Consider the following 19,735-nt stretch of genomic DNA (forward strand, 5'->3'; position numbering starts at 1 on the left):
ACAAAACCTCCAATTATAATAAACTTTAACCCTCCATTTATGAGCATAAATTTTAAGTTTTGAAGTTTGATTTGTATAATTTTAGATAAAATTTTGTATAAAACTATATTAAATTTCGTTTAAATTCACAAATATAAATTCAAGGCTTGAAATCTATACTCTCAAATGGAGGAGATAAGTGAAAAGATACAATATCCAACAATATTTATTTCATTATGCAATTACATAATAACTTTTTTTGTTCATTGACAATTAAAGTAATTATTATTTTTTCAATTATTTTTGAAGTCAATACTTAGTAAATATTATCACACAAAATCTTAATTATATATCAAGTTTATTCTAATTTTGAAAACATCAAATAACTTCGGAATACATTCAATATTTGCTTGCCTTTATGTGAGATAGATCATACATTACATATTTTTGGGGATAGATCATTTCCACCTGTCCAAAAAAGGCCATGCCACGTCATATTCCTGCCATGTACTGTCGACATTCTGTTTTTGTTTATTTTTTATTCTTAAAATGCCATTTTCAGTTAGCCTTTTGTCAATAAATAACAAAAACCGTTAAGTACCTTACTCACTGGTCCCCACTCAAACCGACTAATCACAGCCGTCCATTTCGGTGATCCACACAGTTAAGTCCACGTCTGCCGCACCCTGATAAGCCGGCGAGTGCCGATTTTGAGGCATTGCCCCATTGACGGTTTCGTCCCGGCGAGCGGGAAATCGCACGCTCCCAGGAGTGCGTGCCGTCACGTTCAAACAAGAGCCATCGATTCCGGTTCCCAGGACGCGCCATCGCCTTCGATTGGAAAAGTACGTGGGCATCGCAGACCGGAACAAGATTCGAAGCAGTCCTCGCCGCGATAAATACGGCGGAAAGGAACCGAAGAGATGAAGGAACGCAATGACGACGAAAAAGGATGCTGGGTAGATTCGTAATATTGGCTAATATTGGACCCTAAGATATAATGCCAATTTTAACACGATCGCAAATCGCAACCTATAACTTCTTCATTTATCAAAATCTGCCTTTATACTCTCTCACTGGGAAAGGACTCCGTCAATGGGGGAAAAAAAATCAAACAATAAAGCCGAGTCAATCGTCATCAAAGCTCAATCCACAGCTCTGAAGCTTTCCTTTTTCTCTTTCTCCGCAGAGGTACGCGTGAAACCCTAGAATTTGGTTTCAATGAATTCTTTATAGAATCACAGTTGGAGGCTGTGTTTTCTATTTATTTATAAAGGAAGAATGATAGATATATGGTGTTTTTGGGTTGTGTATTTGTTTTGAAGTATTCATGGGGAAAGGAAGACCTAGGGCTGTGGAGAAGGGGGTGTTAGGGCAGAGTTCAACTGTGGGTTCACCTGGGTCATTGAACATTCCTCCTGGGCCGGTTTATTACCCTACTGAGGAGGAATTTAGGGACCCTTTAGAGTTTATTTATAAGATCAGGCCGGAAGCTGAGCCATATGGGATTTGTAGGATTGTTCCGCCCAAGAGTTGGAAACCTCCTTTTGCCCTCGACTTAGATTCGTTTACATTCCCAACAAAGACGCAGGCCATTCACCAGTTGCAGGTGCGGCCTGCTGCGTGCGATTCAAAAACTTTTGAGTTAGAGTATAATAGGTTTTTGGAGGACCATTCTGGTAGGAAGTCGAAGAAGAGGGTGGTTTTTGAGGGGCAGGAGTTGGATTTGTGCAAATTGTTTAATGCAGTGAAGCGGTATGGGGGTTATGATAAGGTTGTGAAAGAGAAGAGGTGGGGGGAGGTTTTCCGGTTTGTGAGGACGACGAGGAAGATTTCGGAGTGTGCGAAGCATGTATTGTCTCAGTTGTATCGAGAGCATTTATATGACTATGAGAATTATTATAATCAGTTGAATGAAGGGACTGACAAAAATTCTAAGAGAGGAAAGCATGGAGAGGGGAAGAATGACCATGGAGTTGATTTTCCGAGCTCCAAAAGAAGACGAAAGAATGCTGACAATGAGAGAGTTAAAGTCTGTAAGGCAGAGAAAAATGAAGAGCGCGATCAGATATGCGAACAATGTCAAAGTGGTTTGCATGGAGAAGTGATGCTTTTGTGCGATAGATGTAATAAGGGGTGGCACATTTATTGCCTCTCACCGCCTTTGAAGCGGGTTCCTCTTGGGAATTGGTATTGCTTGGAATGCTTGAATTCTGATGAGGATAGTTTTGGATTTGTGCCTGGAAAATGTTTCTCACTAGAGGCTTTTAGGCGTGTGGCTAACCGAGCCAAGAAGAAATGGTTTGGGTCTGCATCTGCCTCACGGGTGCAAATAGAGAAGAAGTTTTGGGAAATTGTGGAGGGAACAGTGGGCGAAGTTGAAGTTATGTATGGCAGTGACTTGGATACATCAGCCTATGGCAGTGGTTTTCCTCGTGTGAGTGATGAAAGACGACAATCAGTGGAGGCTGAGGTATGGGATAGGTACTGTGCTAGCCCATGGAATCTTAATAACTTACCCAAGTTGCGAGGGTCTATGCTTCGGGCTGTTCATCATAGCATTGCAGGTGTTATGGTGCCGTGGCTGTACATTGGGATGCTGTTCTCATCATTTTGCTGGCATTTTGAAGACCATTGTTTTTATTCAATGAATTATTTACACTGGTATGTATGTCGTTATCTTTTATGCCTTTTCCTTATTTTTAAAATCTAGAATCATGATTTCTTTTTAATGTTTTATCCCTATAATTGAGGAATAATGTAACTCTTATTGAAAAATGTTTGACGTGCCTAAAGTTCCTCATTGGACAAAATTCCTCAAATCTACTGCATGAATTTTCTAGTTGATAGCAGAAAAGGTATGACACATGCCTCTTATATTCCAAACTTTATCCAACACTCTTAAAATGAGATTGAATATTGAAATAGAATAGTGTTATGATATTGATCTACATCATTAGATTACAATATGTATAACAGTGCATTAATATCTAGAACAACAGTTTCCCTTGGGGTCCACCCCATTGGTTAGAGTGTGTGACTTCCTTCTTGTTGGTTATAGTTTCTAACCTTAGAAGGGGATGTGAATGTGTATGGGTGGGGGGTTGTGGAGCTGAGGATCAATGGTAATCTGAACATATCCTACAAGATGCACAAACATTGCACATAACTTTACATCAAAGGGCTTTGAAGGCGAGCTACCCATGTACGCTGGATGTATACGAGGTTAACAATTTCCTACAGAAAAGCTATCAGCAAAATTTACAAAAAGAATTCTGATGAATTCTGACCTGAAGGGTTGCCTAGAATTTAATGCTATTTGTTATTTCCTTCAGCCCTAAACTTAGCCAAATTTTTGTAGTAGTTATTTTCCAGATGTAGAAGTATGTTCCTACAATTTTTTGATGGAAACTCCTAGAATATTATGTTCCTACAATTTTTTGATGGAAACTCCTAGAATATTATTCTTTCTCATTTAATCCATGTGATGAAACTAGTGTCATAATTTGAAAACGTCTCTTGCCAAGTCCTATTTTGCTGTGTTAGACATTAGACTATCAAAGAGTAATTGGTTCTTGTTAAATTAGTGACATTGATATTTTTTTTTTGGATATTCTGACAATAATCACTCCTTATCTTGGTTGGATCTTCCGACAATAAGCCCTCCTGTATAATTGGAGCAATGTTCCTGTTAACAATAGCTACTGAAGCAATGTTCTCCTTCAGCTCAAAAGATTACAAGAAAAGGCATGTGAATTTCGAGCTTATGTGCCAAACCATGTATATTTGGTTCTATGCTTCTCCACTGAAAAGAAATTAATATTGTTGGCTTCAAGATTGATGGAGGAATTGGGCCAAAGTGAGTGTTGTATTTACCTTTGCAGATTTTCTGGTTGGGAGGCTTGTTGTATGTTGCCTGTCTTTCCATTCTCCTTCTCTCTGCAAATTATGTTCAAGTTAAACTTTGCACTTGCTATGAGCGGCTTGGGGGCTGCTGTTGATGGAATCTTTTGTAGACATCAGGGAATAGATAGGCTAAGGGTCCATAATTGGTTTTGATAAAAGAGGGAGGGTGGTGGGATTTGTGGGAATGATTGCTGTTTGTTTGAAAGTATTGTTGTCTGTGGTCTGTCCTTTCTCTCCCTTCTCTTTGTTCTCTTAGCAAAGAATATCAGGCGAACTCTTTTATCTTCCTGCAACCTGGGCTTGGGGCCTGCAGTTGACTGCTTTGTTTGTGTTGTAGAGAACAGAGATGCTAAGGCTCTGTTTTGATTGGTAAAAAGTGATGGAGTTGGGAGTGGTAGTTCATATTGCTATGGAAAAAGCTTCTCAGTTTGAAGAAGAAATCATTGATTGAGACTACTGCATTTCATATATATACATATGTATACAATTATAAATGAAGAGGAAAGAATTATAACCTTAGAAAGGACAAGAAACCAGCAAAGAAAACTGAAAAAAAAAAAAGCAAAAAAAAAAAAAAAAAAAAAACACAAAAAATGTCTAACCCAGTCTATTCAAAAACCTTTTTCAAACCCTTCCCATTGTAATTAGTGGAACATTATATATAGGCTCACTCTCTTAGTCTCTTTTTCATCTTATCATTCCCACAATCCAACCTAACCTCTTCCTATCTTGGATCCATTAATGAAAAGTGCACCTTACCAAAAAGGTCTTATCTTTTTGATATCCTTATCACCATCTATTTTGGACCCAGCCAGGTGCTTCTCAACCTGATCATTCATTGCATCATTATTATGATCCTCTAGCTTGAAGATATTCCCTTGCAGTCCCAATATGGGAGTCTGAGACTTGTCAGAGTGATTCACAGAATCCAAGAAGATCCGAGGTACAACTGCACTACTCACGAATGAATATGTTATTATCACACTTAAACTTACAATCAGAAACACTCCCCTTGTTACTCATTATCCATCTCTTTCCCACTGGAGTTGTTCTTCCCCTCACACCCTTTCTTGCCAGAATTACTCCTTGAATCAATTTGGTTTTTTGCAAGAGAAAAACTGCCATCATTATTTCTTCTCAAAGTTCTGTTATTGTGCAATTCCAGATTAAGTTGTTGACTTGTGGTTCAATTATATATATTTTTATAATTTTATTTTAGTGATGGACTGCATTGCCCTTTAGATGAGAATCACCCTTGCTAGGCCCTGCCAAACAAGCTTAAATTGTCATCATTATTTCTTCTCAAAGTTCTGTTATCGTGCAATTCCAGATTAAGTTGTTGACTTGTGGTTCAATTATATATTTTTTATAATTTTATCTCAGTGCTGGACTGCATTGCCCTTTAGATGAGAATCACCCTTGCTAGGCTTTGTCAAACAAGCTTGTTTACCAGCACTGTTGGGTTTCCTCCTGACCTCCTCACCTATCTTCTAGATCCTCTTCATCCCCATAATGCCCAAGGTTGTCAGAATCGGGATCCTAAGTGGGATTGTTGGGAGGGGTTTGCAGGATTGGATCATGGAATCGGATCGAGAATCATAAGATTATACTTTCAATGTAAAATAAATATTAAAAAATTATATATGTGGAACTTTATTGCAAATCTTAAGATTAAAAAGAACTTAGTTACTTTGTAAGTACGAGAAGTTAAAAACAAAAATAGAAAGTTCAGACAATAAAAAGAAGAAGAGCAAGAAAAGGAGGAGAAAAACAGAGCTCATTGTTGAGTCTTTCTTGAAGCTTTTCGAGAAGTCAATCTGTTTTGAAGCATATCTTTGCAGCTCTGTTGGGCCCGCTGGCTTGGTTCCTTTCTTGGCTGCTGCTGCTGATCTATGTGTGAAGAGGACTGAGATGTTCTTGTCGAACACCAAGAACTCTGGTTGTTGAACACCAAAGAACTGTAGATCGAACACCAAGACTGCTGGCTGCTGCTGATCAAACAGCAGGCACCAGGTGGAGTTGTTGAACAGAAGAGAAATTCAGGTACTGGGCTGCTGAACTTCAAAGAGGAATAGAGAATTGAGGTGTCAAACTCCAGGGAAGACAGGTGCAGATTCTGCTGAATCTGTTCATTGATGAAAGGCTGGGAGCTATTTTGCCCCAGTTTTTGGAGATTTTGGGGCAAACGCAAATCTTTTGGGGCCTTTGGGCCAATAAAAACATGTATTGGGCCTTATTATTAAAGTCCAAAAAAAAAAAAAAAAACCAATCCAAGTAACAAAGTAGGATCCTACAATTCTGATTCTACGTTTCTACCAGTTCTTTTATGATTCTCCCACAATTCTACTTGATTCTGAGTTTTGTTGCAGATCATGATTTTAAAACCACGAGAGTGCCTGTGTGATCAGGTCACTCCCTGAACATCACCTTCCCCTGATTTCCCTCAGTAGCTGATTAAGCTTCACACAATCACACCCTTATTTGAAAGACCTTTGTCAGTTTGTTGCCATGTAGAGCTCTACTGCTATAAGCTGATGCTGATGCTGCTACTTGCATATTCCCTTCTCCAATCTGAACTTGTCTCCCAACATCTGTACCCTTTTAACATACCTCAACTGTCCCTTCACAGTTCACGCTGATTTCTAATGTGATTCCTGGCAACCCAGCTTTACCCCACCTTTCTCTCCTGATTGAACTGGAACTTGTCTGCAACTACTGCGAAAAGAAAGAGCAATGCCTATCCTTTGATTTATATACAGGCTGGGCTTGAGATTAACCATTTGACTCTAAACTAGTTTGGGCTTAGTTATCCAAATCACCATGATGGGCCTCTACACCTTTAACTTGAGAACTGACTAAGACTCTGTTAAGAATTTGATGCTGGGCCTCATTAACACCAATTTGGGCTGAGCCCTGGGCTCATTCGGAATACAAGAGCAGCCTTATACTTGGATTACTTATATTACTAATAATTGGCCTAGATCCAACACAATAGTGAAATGAAGGTCCACTCCATCACATCGTCAGCCTGTGTCACCCCTTGTGAAGCCCAAGTTGCCTCCTACCGTCTGCCAATCATCTTTGCCAATCCTCCTTGCCTCACACCTCTACTGCCAGCTTACATTCCGCTTTGTTGCACTCACGCAAAGATGTTCGTTGTTTGTCTTCTCAATGGTCTTCCATAATTGGTACCATCGCCCTGGCCAATGCATAACCATTGCCATGCACCATGTTAGGAGCTCCTTGCCTGATGGTTCCGCAAATGCTTTTCATATTGAATGTGCAGTTTCTGGTGTTTTTTTTGAGCTCAAGGGGTGCATTGTTGACAAGTATTGTCAGGGCGAGCGCTCCAATTAGAAGATTTGGCAGCTTTGAACTTTTATAATGATATAAACCTTAGATATATTTATATTCTAGATTTTAAAACTCAAGTCCACAAAGCCTTGTGTGACCTAGCTTGGCTTGGCTATTTGCAGCTACCCCCGGGGGAGGGAAAAGTTCCATATTTCATCTGATTAGTTGTAGGAATTTATGTCTCTTTTCTAAACATTGATTTTTCGTTGCATTGAAATTGTTTTATTATGTTCATTGTAAATTGTGTCCAGCTGGGGAAATATTCTTTCAGTTTTTGCTCCATTACTTAGTTGTATTCCATATCTGGCAACTGTTTTATATTTGTGATTGGTGTATATTTACGCTTTCTATTAATTGGTTGCTACTTATTTAGTTCTTTAATTCGTTTCTGTGAAAGATGCATTGTTAACACCTGACGCGATGAAGGAAATGCAACAATTCACTACCATGCTTTTTGATTTTGTTAATTACCATTATATTGTTGGAAATGAATAGTGCTTCTAGAATGACTAAAGAGTAAAGATTGATGGGTGACCTCAAATGTGTTGGTTGTCTGTTTAGCTTTGCAATATTTACTGTTTCTCTTTCAATGTCATGATGCTCAAAACTTCAATTATCATTGGGTCTTCTTTTTTATGAAAATTTTTTTCCTCGACCATGGATCCCTTTCAAAATTTCAGGCAAAATTTCCCTCATGTTTGCTCATGTTCATATTACCTTCTTCAAAATATTATTTTGGGTCTTGTGCTTCCAATTGTGGTTTTGTCTGTCATGCATTGATTCTGCATCCCAAACTGGTAACCCCCAAGTGTTAATTTTTGTTTGAGTGGCTAGAATTTTACAGAAATTGAAGTTTTGACCTTGTTGTAGGCATAATCTCAGTGGTTGGTTTCCCCAGATGAAACTGAACTTTGAGGGATCCTATGGTGATTATCATGAGTCCTTATAACTGTTTTGATTGCTATTTTCCATTGAAATTTTTTGGCTGTTTGATGGAAGAAAGAAAAGGAAAATGTTGTGGAATTGTCACAATGTGGATGGAGAGGAACGCTGGGATCTTCAAAGATCAAGTCATTTCTTCCTCTTTGCCATGGGATAGAGTTGTGTTTCTTGCTTCTCTTTGGGCTTTAGCTTCTGGATTAAAAAAAAAATTTTTTTTGGGAAGGGATCTAGTTGTCTGATCCACAAAGGGATTGGGGGCTGTTTTGCAGTTGATATTGGATATTGTAGCTTCTTTAGTTGGTGGACACCTTTTCTTCTAGCTTTTTAATTCTTGCTTTTTTATTCAATGAAATTCTCCTTTATTTAATTTTTTTTGCACTCCTAGTATTTATGATTAATTTGTCAATATTTATAATGACTGCGGTGGGGCTGCAATTTGTATTTAGACTCTTACCTTTGGTGCTATGTCAGAAACCATGGAATGAATTTTTACTGTACATTATGGGATGCAACCTATAATTTGCCATGTTCTATTCAGCGTCTTTTCTTCCTAAAACCATTTTTAGTAGGATATTTCTTATAAATGCACATTTAGATGTTTAGAAATGTTGATGACATTTTTTTTTGTTTAAGGCTTCAAGGTTTATGGCACATATAAGGGGTGTGAAGTTCTGATGAAATGCCACTTCGAGGAGATAATAATTGTTGAGAAAGTTTCATGTTTTGCAATAAGCTTATTTGTTAGATAATAATTGTACTTCACAATAGAAAACAACTGAGAAATTGTAATAACTCTTTTAAATTTGAACATAATTAAAAAATGGGTTAGGGAAATGGTATAACTCTCTCATTTTTGATCAAATTTCTGTTTTTCATATAAAATTTAATTTTTTCACTCAATTTTTCAATGTGCCATACCATAAACATCAGGGTTGCAGCTTAAGTCCAGCATAGGTTTGAAAAACAATTTTTTTTTGTTAATGCCTTGGAATGTGCCTAAAATTCAACTCAATCAGCTGATTATTGCAACATTCTGAATGAGATCTATATTATTATTGGCTCATCTCCCCTATGTTTGAGCAGCTTCAAACCTTACTAACTGCCCTTCCCCTACTTTACCTTTTAAACAAAATTATTGCATCAAAATCAAGCTAAAAGCTGAAGTTCGTTGTACTCAAAGCCCTAGAATAATTTGGTAATTAGTTTAGTATTCCTCCTTAAAGCCTTGATTTCTGAGGGGCTTAGAGGAGTCATAGTCCATCGACTCCATCTTAATTATGGTACTGGATTTCAGTTTTATTTTTTGGATTCCATGCCTCATATTGCATTGATAAGTTTATTTGCGTGCTTAGAGAATATGGGCCTGTTTGCAATTAGCTCTATATTTCAAAATGATGTAGGGAATGTCCCAACTTCTTTATTCTCTCAAGCAAGGGAGAAGCAGTTAAAGGTGAGATGATGGCATTGTTGTTTTGGGGGATGGGCCGTCTAGAATTGCTTAACTGGTTGAGGGCAATGCACTCAATTTTCATTTACTTGCATGAAGAATGGTGGAAGAAGAGCAGCCCCTTGTTGGAACTGTAATCAACCTTAGTGTTGCATTTCTTTGTCATATTAGCATTTTTCATCTCAACATTCTTCTTTGTCTATCTCTATGATATTGAAAGACATCTATTCTATGCTTTTTCATGGTTCTGTATTTCCTTCCTCTTCCTTGTGTCTAAATGTACAGTCTTTCTTAGCATGCTCTTGTGTTAGGCAAGCCTCAAAGTTTATGTTCTTGCTTTCATGTGTGTGTGCCATTGTTGTGCTTCATTATTTTGAGGTATGGGTTTGTGTTGGGCTGTCAAGGAAGCCCTAATGCCTAAGCTTGCCCAGACTTCAAGACATTGGTAGAATATATTTGTTTGAGCTCTCCTTTTTCTCCCTTGCTTATGATGATGGGGTGTACTTTGCACTTTTCTTGCTTGTAGATTGATAAAAGAATCTCCAATATTTTGCATTCTGCTAGCAATTTCAAATTTTATTTCATCCTTTTACCTCTTGCGGAATGGGGTCATTGATACATCTTCGATTGCACACAATAAATTCATAGATAAATTTTCATTATCCATGTACAAAATTCTGCTAATTGCGTGCTCATATTTTCTCAGGGGAGAGCCAAAATGTTGGTATAGTGTCCCTGGCAGTCAAGCCTGTGCTTTCGAAAAGGTATTTTTTTCATATTATCTTAGATTTTATGAGGTTCATCTCTCTTTAGAGGTCTGTCTTCAAACTATTGGAACTAAAATTTTTGAGCTTTTTGCTTTTCTTCTTTCTCCTCTTTTTTTATTTTTTATTTTTTTTAACATGGTCATTAACTGCTTATTAGACTTCATATCCTCTCCTTGAGAATCTTTTTAGTGTTTTCTGGATAGGATCAAGATAAGAGTTTAGTTTATTTTAGTTTATTTTGTTTATAATGAGGTTAGTGCTTATTTATTTATTTCTTTTTGTGGTGTGAAAGAGGGGCAGTAGCCCCAAAAGGAAAATAAGACATGAGTTACCTCCTCTATAGAGATGATTTATTCTCATTTTCCAATTCCAAGACAGCTCTCTGTTCTTGCAAATTATTGGAGTTTGGGATTACGTCCTTGCAATCTGTAGCAATAGTCCATAGCACTGTGGGAGTAAACTTCAGGATTAAGTTTTTTGCATTGTAAACTCTCTAAAGTTCTGCTCTGATCAAGGAACAACCTAAGTTGTGCGCAATACCTCCAACCCATGCTCTCAACGAGTCTTGCAGCTGCATTAGCTAACCTTGAGCCCCCTTGAGAACCTCCATTTGTATTCAGTTTAACCCAGTCTGTGGGAGGAAAAATCCCAGCCAATATGCTTCTTCCTGTTTTCGGCATGGGCAAGATTATGTTCCTAGTTCTGAGCATCACAAACTTTACATCCCCTAAACACAATACCCTTCTCTGCTTCTGCTTCTGCTTCTGCTTCGTTAACTTTATTTCATCTTCTTGAGGTTCTTAGACAGAGATATGGAGATCAAATTGATGAAGTTAGCTTTTTTTTTTTTGGGGGCACATTTTTGTTTAAATCATTTTATTTTATTCTTTTGATGATAAAAGAAAATTCTATTTAAAGAAAAGAAAGAATACATGGGACAGAAGATTAGAAGTCCACAAAAAGTAGAAGATAGACAACAAAAGATATCTCAGAAGGTTAAAGCTCTCCAGTCACTGTGAATGCAAGTCACAATAACTCCTGCAAAAGCACCAGCCACTGAAGACCATAATGAAGCAAAGAACGCCACCCTATCCCAAAGCAAATGCAGGGGAAGTGAAAAGAACCTTGAGTTCCTCTCCAGCCACTTACATCTCACCATAAAACTTTGCTGCTCTCCTTACGCTCTAAACCATAGAAACTCCAAAGAAACAGCTCATTTACAGAATTTGGGCATGCTCAATGCACCTCTGCACTACATTTTGTTTTGTTTGATCAGTAGAGAGATTTCATAAATACGGCACCAAGGGGGTGCCACCCTTTTACAGACAAAGAAAGGGAGAGAAAACAAAGAGATGGATCAACAGTGTGATAGTGTATCCAAGAGATAAAAAATTGTGTCCAGCATGTACTTGCCACTAAAGCAGCTTGAAAGAGTAGCAAGTCATCTATTCTTGAGGATTGTTGTAGAAGTTGTTCCTTTAAATCTCTCCGCATAATCCAAAATATAGTGAGTGGTATTAAGGACAAGGCCTTTTTCCTTTCTCTATTTGTAGAGATACCCTTCCAATATGAGATGCCCTTTCAATACCCTCCTCCCTATTCCAGATCTCGTCTCCCACACTTTCAGCAGTTGATACAGTGCTGTCCAGCAAGAGCAGTGGCCAGATTCCAAAAAAGATATTCTGGTCCCGGGACTCTAGAGCAATAAGTGATCTGCAGTTCAGCATCTTCTTTGCATAGAAAGCATATATTAGCTAACTGAAGCCCCTTTTCTGAAGGTTATTTAGAGTGGGGATCTTGTTCAAAGTTGCCTCCCAAGCAAAAAAGCAACTTTGGCTGGCGCAAGAGTTTTCCAAATGGCTTTACTATGGAAATTAAGCTCGGCCTTACAGGAGCTGTCTAGCTGCTTTTATAAAAAAAAAAAAACATGCAGACAAAAGGTAGTGTAGGAAATGGTGAGCAATAGCCTCACTACTCTGCTTACACGTAACACACATTAGGTGGTGATTAATTCTTATCATATGTAATAATGCAATATGCACCAAACAAATGCTAACTTTAAAGGAATCTTATCTTTACACTTCCAGCACCGAACACACCAAATTATTCAGTTTGGATCTTAAATAAGGAGGGGGTCTTCGCTGTTAGATCTTTCTATGGGAGATTTTTTCCTTTGGAGTCCAACATCACTTACTTCCCTTGTACTCAGATTTGGAAGGCAGATGCAAGGACAAAGGTGGCCTTTCTTACCTGGGAGGCAACACAAGCTAAGATCTTGACCTTGGACAACTTGCAGAGAAGGGGGTTGTCTGTCGCCAACAGATGCCCCCTCTGCATGGCTGATGCAGAATCAGTTGTGCACATCCTTCTTCATTGCTCATGGACCAGGAATCTTTGGAATTTGGCTGACTCTGATTGAACTATGGTGGATTACTGCCAGCTCTGGTGTGGGGAGCTCTGGGCCTGGAGAGGGATTCAGGCAACAAAGGGAAAGAGAAATTCTTTGTCTCTCATTCTTCGTGCAGTTTTCTGGGGCGTTTGGCAAGGAAAGAACAAGAGAGTTATTAAAAATTCAATATCATCGCTTCAGACCAGCAAAAGCAGTGGTTTACTGCGGTTGCCAGCCTGCATAGTGAATGATCACAGGTGTCATTATTTGATTTTTGTGGCACCCTTTAGGGTGGTTGACTTTTTTGTTCTTCAGGCTGTTATTCCCTTGATGCTCTTTCAATAAATTTCCTTTACTGATAAAAAAAAAAAATTAAAGGAACCTTGGCCTACCAAATAAAGTTTTCCAAACGGAAAGGAAATTTAGTCAGGGTTTGAATGAGAAGTGAATAAAAGAATTTGCAGGAAAATTACTATAATCACAAGGTCATCACCGTTTCTTGTTCATAGAAAGAGAACCTGACATGAATAAAAAGTGGAACTCAAAGAACAAAACAACTACCACCCTACAGTTAGGGTTTTGAAAGAGCTGAAGATTCGAAGAAGTAGAAAAGTTATCCCTAATTGGTGTTTGGATCATCATGAATGGATGACAGGTGATATGAACATGGAAGAGCAACACAAGAAGGAGCATTCCCTTGCCATAAATCCTCCCAAAACTGGATTTGAGAACTATCACCTAACCTATAGCAAGTTAGAGAAATGAAAGTCAGATGATTCTGAGTTATAAATTTCTAGTGACTAGCGTGAGTTAAATACCCTCCCACCTTAGCACCCTGTCCATTTCTATGAAGCCCTATTTACTCTTGATCACTTCCCTAAAGAGATGTATTTTTGAAGCTTCTTACACCCAATCGTCCTGTAGACCTAGGCTTCAACACAAGTTCTCAACTATAACTAAATGATCCTTCCTACCCGTCCCTACCCCATTAACGAACTTTTCTAATGTCTAAGATACACCAACAGGGGTACTAAAAAGAGACAAAAAGTAAACAGGAATACGGACAAATGGGCCGAAATAAGAGCAATTTGACCACCTAAGGAGAAATACTTACACTTCGACCCAATCTTGTAGCAACAGGATCCAGAAAAGAAGTAGCATGGGGATTACCTCTAGGGGGACCTAAAGTCAGAGTCCACTCCTGCACATTACAACCCACTAAGGAAGCATTCCAAGAAATATCCTGCAAACTCAAGCTGAAACCTATGTAACTAGATTTTGACACGTTAATTCTTAGAAGTGAAATAACCTAAAAATTTGCAGACCATTTGAAAAAAAAATGAACTGAAAGACAAGGCACTGAAACCGCCTTTCTGCCCCCAAATTAAGCCCCTTTACAAGACTAAAAGCCTTGCCCTTAAACATCCTTCTCAAGACATAAACTCTAAAACAAAGGAGGAGGAGTACAAGGAATGGGAGGATCACCTTGACGCAAACCTTTTGATGCTGAGAACCAGACTTAAGGTTGATCATTAATGATCACTGAAAAAAGAGATTATACATTTTATCGATTATACACTTTTGTGATTAGTCAATGCTATTTGTTTTCTACCAACTATTTGGGATAAGGCGTAATCCATGTTCTTCATCTTCCTTGTCTTGGCAATACCTGCCAACTCAAATAACTATTTTCTTTACTGTGCATGTAGTCTTCGGTGCATATGTTCGTAGATAGTGCATATGCTTGTAGATGGTCTATTTATAGATGTTGATCTCTTGCCAAAGTCCACGCTTAATGTCTCTAGCCTTTGTAGCAATTCCCTTTGTCAGCAATCCTTCATAATTATGCAATGTAAACCTATATCAAAACTATGTTGAATTTGGCTTGCAACTGTTAGCTCTTAAAATATGATGAATATCTCCTTATTGTTTGTTGTGCCATTTGAAAATTTTCTTTCTCACTGCATCTTTTGATGGAAGTGGATGTGGACAGTGTGTGGATTAGCATTTCAGTTTTTGTTCTGCTTGCTCCTATTAATGGTAATCTGTTCCATATTTTCTACTATGAAAATGGGATATCAGGGCTCTTCAATAGTCATTTATGCTGTTTCCACTGTCTTGGGTGAAACCTCTGGTGGTGCTTCATTTATGCCTGACATTCAGTTTGTCTCATCGATAGAATGTGTTGACTGGCAAATTGGTGATCTGTACTTTTCTGCAGGTAATGCGAAACAGCCTTCCTGACCTTTTTGATGCGCAACCAGATTTGCTTTTTCAGCTCATAACCATGCTGAATCCATCTGTCTTGCAAGAAAATGACGTTCCTGTTTATAGCGTGCTACAGGTTTGATAGCTACAACATGAGCTCTACTTTCAAAAGATGTTTTTCTTCTTTTGATTGATAAACAGGAAAACTATATTGAAAGTGATATTAGATTTAGCATATATATATATATATATATATGTAGTTTGTTTAGTTGGCCATGTTCTTGTTTGGTGTATGGTCATGTAAAACCTTTCCTGTCAAATTTTTAACTTTTTTAAAACAATCAAATTGATTGTTAACCTGTGAATGCATTACTTGTCCCTGTCTGAATTCATTGTATACTATGATTTAATTTGCTTATGCTTCTGCCCAGGAGCCTGGAAATTTTGTTATCACCTTCCCCAGATCTTACCATGGAGGTTTCAATTTAGGTGAGCTTTACCGCTTACAAGTTCACAGAGATCTATAAAATGACCATGTAACATTGTTGGAGCACATGAGGCTGTGGAAAAGAGAAAATCTGATGTACTCATTGGTCTTTTCAGGATTAAATTGTGCGGAGGCTGTCAATTTTGCTCCTGCTGACTGGCTACCTCATGGTGGGATTGGAGCGGGGCTGTATCAGCTTTATCATAAAGCTGCTGTTTTATCTCATGAGGAGCTTCTTTGTGTGGTAGCAAAGGTTCTATATTTTCTCAATAATCGTGCTTTCTTGTATGTGAAAACGTCATTAAGGGTAAATACCCTGTGTGCAAAAATCCCTTATGAAGATGATCAACTGAACATTCACGGAATCAGGTTGGACCCTTGAATATTTTATAACATGAGGCCTACAAAAATAAGGAGTTGAGAATTATCAGTTATTCTCCTGCTATGATCATTCCAAATGTACCAGCTGGGCAGAGCTGCCCTATGGAACACCAGGAAACAGCCACAATTGACCAGGAACAGGAAGTTAAGGTTGTCTGACAGAAGGGGTTGATTTCTAATGTGCAAAGGGGTGCACAGGAAATATTATGGATTGAGGTCAAAGGAATCATGAATGAGAAAGTTGTTCAGTTGTCTTGAGTCTCCTTTCATTAGGTCATGCTATTCGATTGCGTCAAAGTCAAATTTTTCTTTTTCTTCTGACGTGACGAAGCCACATTAATGCATCGCAAAAACAATAGGTTTACACCAATGTTGGAAGACCTGCACATTTAACTGTTTCTTTTTGATGAGGAAAATTTATTAATAGCCAGACAAAGAATTCAAAACAAAAGCAATGCTCGAATCTTATAGGAAAGAGAATGTCATCCATTTTGCTTTGGGATTGGATTCAGTATCTGACCTCCTTGTGGGCTTTTGCAGCAGGATGTCTCAAAGGGGTTTCTTTTTCCGATTTGCAGCGTGATCTGGCTGGTGGTGCTGTTCTGATTCTTCTTCTTCATCTTTTTTTTTTTTTTTTTTTGGTTTTTTGTTCTTATATATTTTAAAGAAATTTCTTTTGCTCCTTGTTGTACTTCTTGTTCATCTTAATCAAATCTCTTCTTTTTTGATTGAAAAAAAATTCAAAATGAAATAGGCCAAGGGAGTAGGTAAGGAGTTCGTAGACCACCGCTTTGGACCTTAGACTTTAGGTCTCATCTGTTTGCCTTATGAGAATATGTATTATCTTCACGATGAAGCTTACAAAAATACAAACATGAAATGACAGATGTGTTCTCGATGGGTGTAGAGTTGCAACCGAAGGGTTAAGTGTCGGAAGCTCCTAGTTCTCATAAGAAGATGTTGTCTCCTGCAGTCAACGTGGCTAGGGTTGTGGTTGGGGTAGCAAAGGTAGAAGAGGTGGCTAGGGTTTCTCTTGGGGTGGTTAGGAGAAGTAGATTGGGCTAGGTAACTTGTTGATTGTTTTTTACTTGGCCTAGTTATTTTTTAAAGGAGGAGCTCGATTTTTATCTAAGCTGGGTCTGGATCTTGAGAAGGCCCAATGTGTGAAGGGTTAAGATTTAAACAGTGTTTTTTAGAAAATGGATCACTCATTTGTTCTGAGTTGGGCCAATCGAAGGATCAAGCCTATTTTTCAACTTTTGCTGTCAAAGCCCTAGTGCATGCCATGGTATTAAAACCCAAGGGTCTGATTTATTTTCTAGTAAGGGCAAGGGATTGCTTTTAGTGGGGCTTTGGTAGACTAAAGCCTAGAATTAAGAGAAACGCATAATAATGGTTCTCTTAGGTGGATTATTGTCTCTGGGTGCCTAGGTATCCACCATAAGCCTTTCCTTGTTTGAACCTCGCCCTTAACTTTTTACTTTAAGGCTATGCTATGCCCTCCTAAGGTGTTGCTAAATGGAAGGATCTTATCAACGTTACCCAATCGGGAAAAATTGGTGCCATCATATCATATCATATAGTTTTGTATTGGCTAAGTTCATGAGTTGGAGATAAGCGGACTTGAACCTCTGACACCTGCCACAGGGTAAACCACCGTCTCTATGGTCCTCGATTGATTCTACCATAGAGGCTAAAAATAGACAATAACTCCCCCCTCGGAGTACATCTTACAACTTTCATTGTACTCTGCTCTCCAATGGGTTGGAATCCCAATTCTAACTAAGGATTCTTGTGGTTCTGGAGGATCCAGCTACAGGAGAACCAAGAAGGGAGAGCTTTCCCCCTTTTGCCGCCTGACTCTTTCATTGGTCTTAAGAATGCTGGTTTTAAGAATAAGTGATTGCCCTTCTACGACCCTTATTGCCTAACTTGAGAGCAGACAACTAATATGTTCCACTTATTGAACAGAGTTCTATGGTCGGTCTGTGATCCGTGGATGCCGAAGGCGTCCTTGGGGCGATCTCACAGTTCCTACGGGGTGGAGACAATGGGGTTAGTCCATGGATTTTCCTTCCTGTTGCCACATTTTGCTCCAAGTGTTGAAGGGAGATAGTATCTTGATCCTCATCCAGGTATCCTAGATGAGGAAATCCTAGGAAAGTCGCTGACTCCAACTACCATCCATGTATGATCCATGCTAGATCTAACCAACTGCCATCTTACCTCCTCTACATTCTTGACAGCCCATCTTTGTCCTTTGTGTCAGTAGAGTCTTTCAATGGCATGTTTCGGTCCTCTTTCCCATTACTTAGAAAAAGTGAGCTACCAGTTCAGGTACAAGATACTATCATTACTGCTTGGACAATTAGACATCCAACCCATAATTGCAACGACCCAATTGCAAGAGCGAAGCTTGACGAATTGAGCTATACCCCCCCCCGAGCCAAGTGGAGCATGCATGAAGGAGTCAAATGTTTCTTCTATTCTTTTCCCTGGCGTAGATGCGCCATCCTGGACTTGAGCCCAAGACCTCGCCTGTAAAGTAAAATCATCGCACTTATGGTCCAACCAATTTGGAGAAAATCAATAGATTCCTTTTCAAAAGCAATTCATCCTTCCCGAACACAACACACAACTCTCCGTTGTATTGTGCTCTCCGAGTGTGCTTGTTCCCCCCTTCTTCCTTACCATGACAAGTCTTTGTGAAATAACTCCGATGAGAAGAAAAAAGGTGTTAAGAGACCCTCTTGGCCTAACCCTAGACACTCTCAGATCCTTTTCCAAACCTGCTCCCCATTTCGAGTCTAGAGATAGATAAATAGAAACATCCCATTGCACTGATCGAGGGCGTTCGTTTCGTAGTGACTGAGGGTGTCGAAAACCAAGAAGTGAGTTATTTATACCAAGCATCCTTCTTATGGCTAGATCCAATCTCCTGGTCTCTTCGGAAAGGAAAAATAATTTCACGTTCTTCCTTTCGGGAAGAAAGGATTAAGGAAATCCTGTAGATTATAGATTGTGACTTTTTCCAGACCTCCGGGAAAAGCATGCAAAAAACGGCTTGAATGGTATTATCCCTCCAATCTCGTAGCTCTTGGTTTGTGAAGATGCGTTGTTAGGTGCTCCATTTGATTTTCCCATTGAGGTCAAATGTAAACCTGTGCTCGAGAGATAGCTGCCCATACATTGATAAGGGATGTATGGATTATCGAGAAGAGTGTAGCAATGATGGTCCCCCCAAACCGCCCGGATCCCACGAGTGAATAGAAAGTTAGAATTACATTGAATCTCACCTGAATCGCCCCATTTATCCTTTTGAGGTGAAGTTTGGTTTCAAACCCCAGTTCGAATAGGAGAAGTACACCATGCTATTGTGCCTTGGATGATCCACATCGTAGGGTTAGGCGCTGATGAGCACATTGAACTATCCATGTGGCTGAGAGGCCTCACAACACAGGCACAATGATGCAGTTATCAGGGGCGCTCTCTACCATTGAGCTAATAGCCTGTCGTGCGGGGCCGCCCACTGGGCCCCCCTATGCCAAAAGCGAGAGAAACCCCATTCTTTTATTTCCTTTTTACGTTCCCATGTTGCCACATGGGAGGGATGTGGGGATATAAAAGAGGGGATCCTATCAACTTGTTTTGACCTAGAATAATAATATCATGAGCTTGGTCTATCTTCATCATCAAGAAATGAAGGAAGACTTCCATCTCCAAGTTTAACTTAGATGCAACTCGTTTCTTTTTGGGTGTGACGCAGTGTCGAACCAAAATACTCAACAAGCATTAGCTCTCCTTGAAAAAGAGGTGATTGAGCCGCATCCTCTGATATGACTACGTTGTTATGACTTTACTCCAGTCACTAGCCC

At 39.0% G+C, this 19,735-nt stretch overlaps 1 protein-coding gene across 2 annotated transcripts in view; it reads left to right on the plus strand.

Moving 5' to 3' along the window:
• The first annotated feature begins 1,050 nt into the window (after positions 1–1,050).
• LOC131164836 (lysine-specific demethylase JMJ17) overlaps positions 1,051–19,735 on the plus strand; it is a 69,774-nt gene continuing 51,089 nt past the window's right edge. Inside the window, exons 1-6 of one of the 2 annotated variants that reach the window (XM_058122337.1) lie at positions 2,283–2,463; positions 2,547–2,643; positions 10,335–10,392; positions 15,006–15,128; positions 15,424–15,481; positions 15,596–15,732. In XM_058122337.1, coding sequence (XP_057978320.1) covers positions 2,424–2,463; positions 2,547–2,643; positions 10,335–10,392; positions 15,006–15,128; positions 15,424–15,481; positions 15,596–15,732 — 513 coding nt within the window. In that variant the 5' untranslated portion in view covers positions 2,283–2,423. Of the gene's footprint in view, positions 2,644–10,334; positions 10,393–15,005; positions 15,129–15,423; positions 15,482–15,595; positions 15,733–19,735 lie in introns of both variants that reach the window. The other variant, XM_058122336.1, reaches the window with a different exon arrangement.

Source organism: Malania oleifera, chromosome 9, assembly GCF_029873635.1.
Source record: "Malania oleifera isolate guangnan ecotype guangnan chromosome 9, ASM2987363v1, whole genome shotgun sequence".
Taxonomy (NCBI): Eukaryota; Viridiplantae; Streptophyta; class Magnoliopsida; order Santalales; family Ximeniaceae; genus Malania; species Malania oleifera.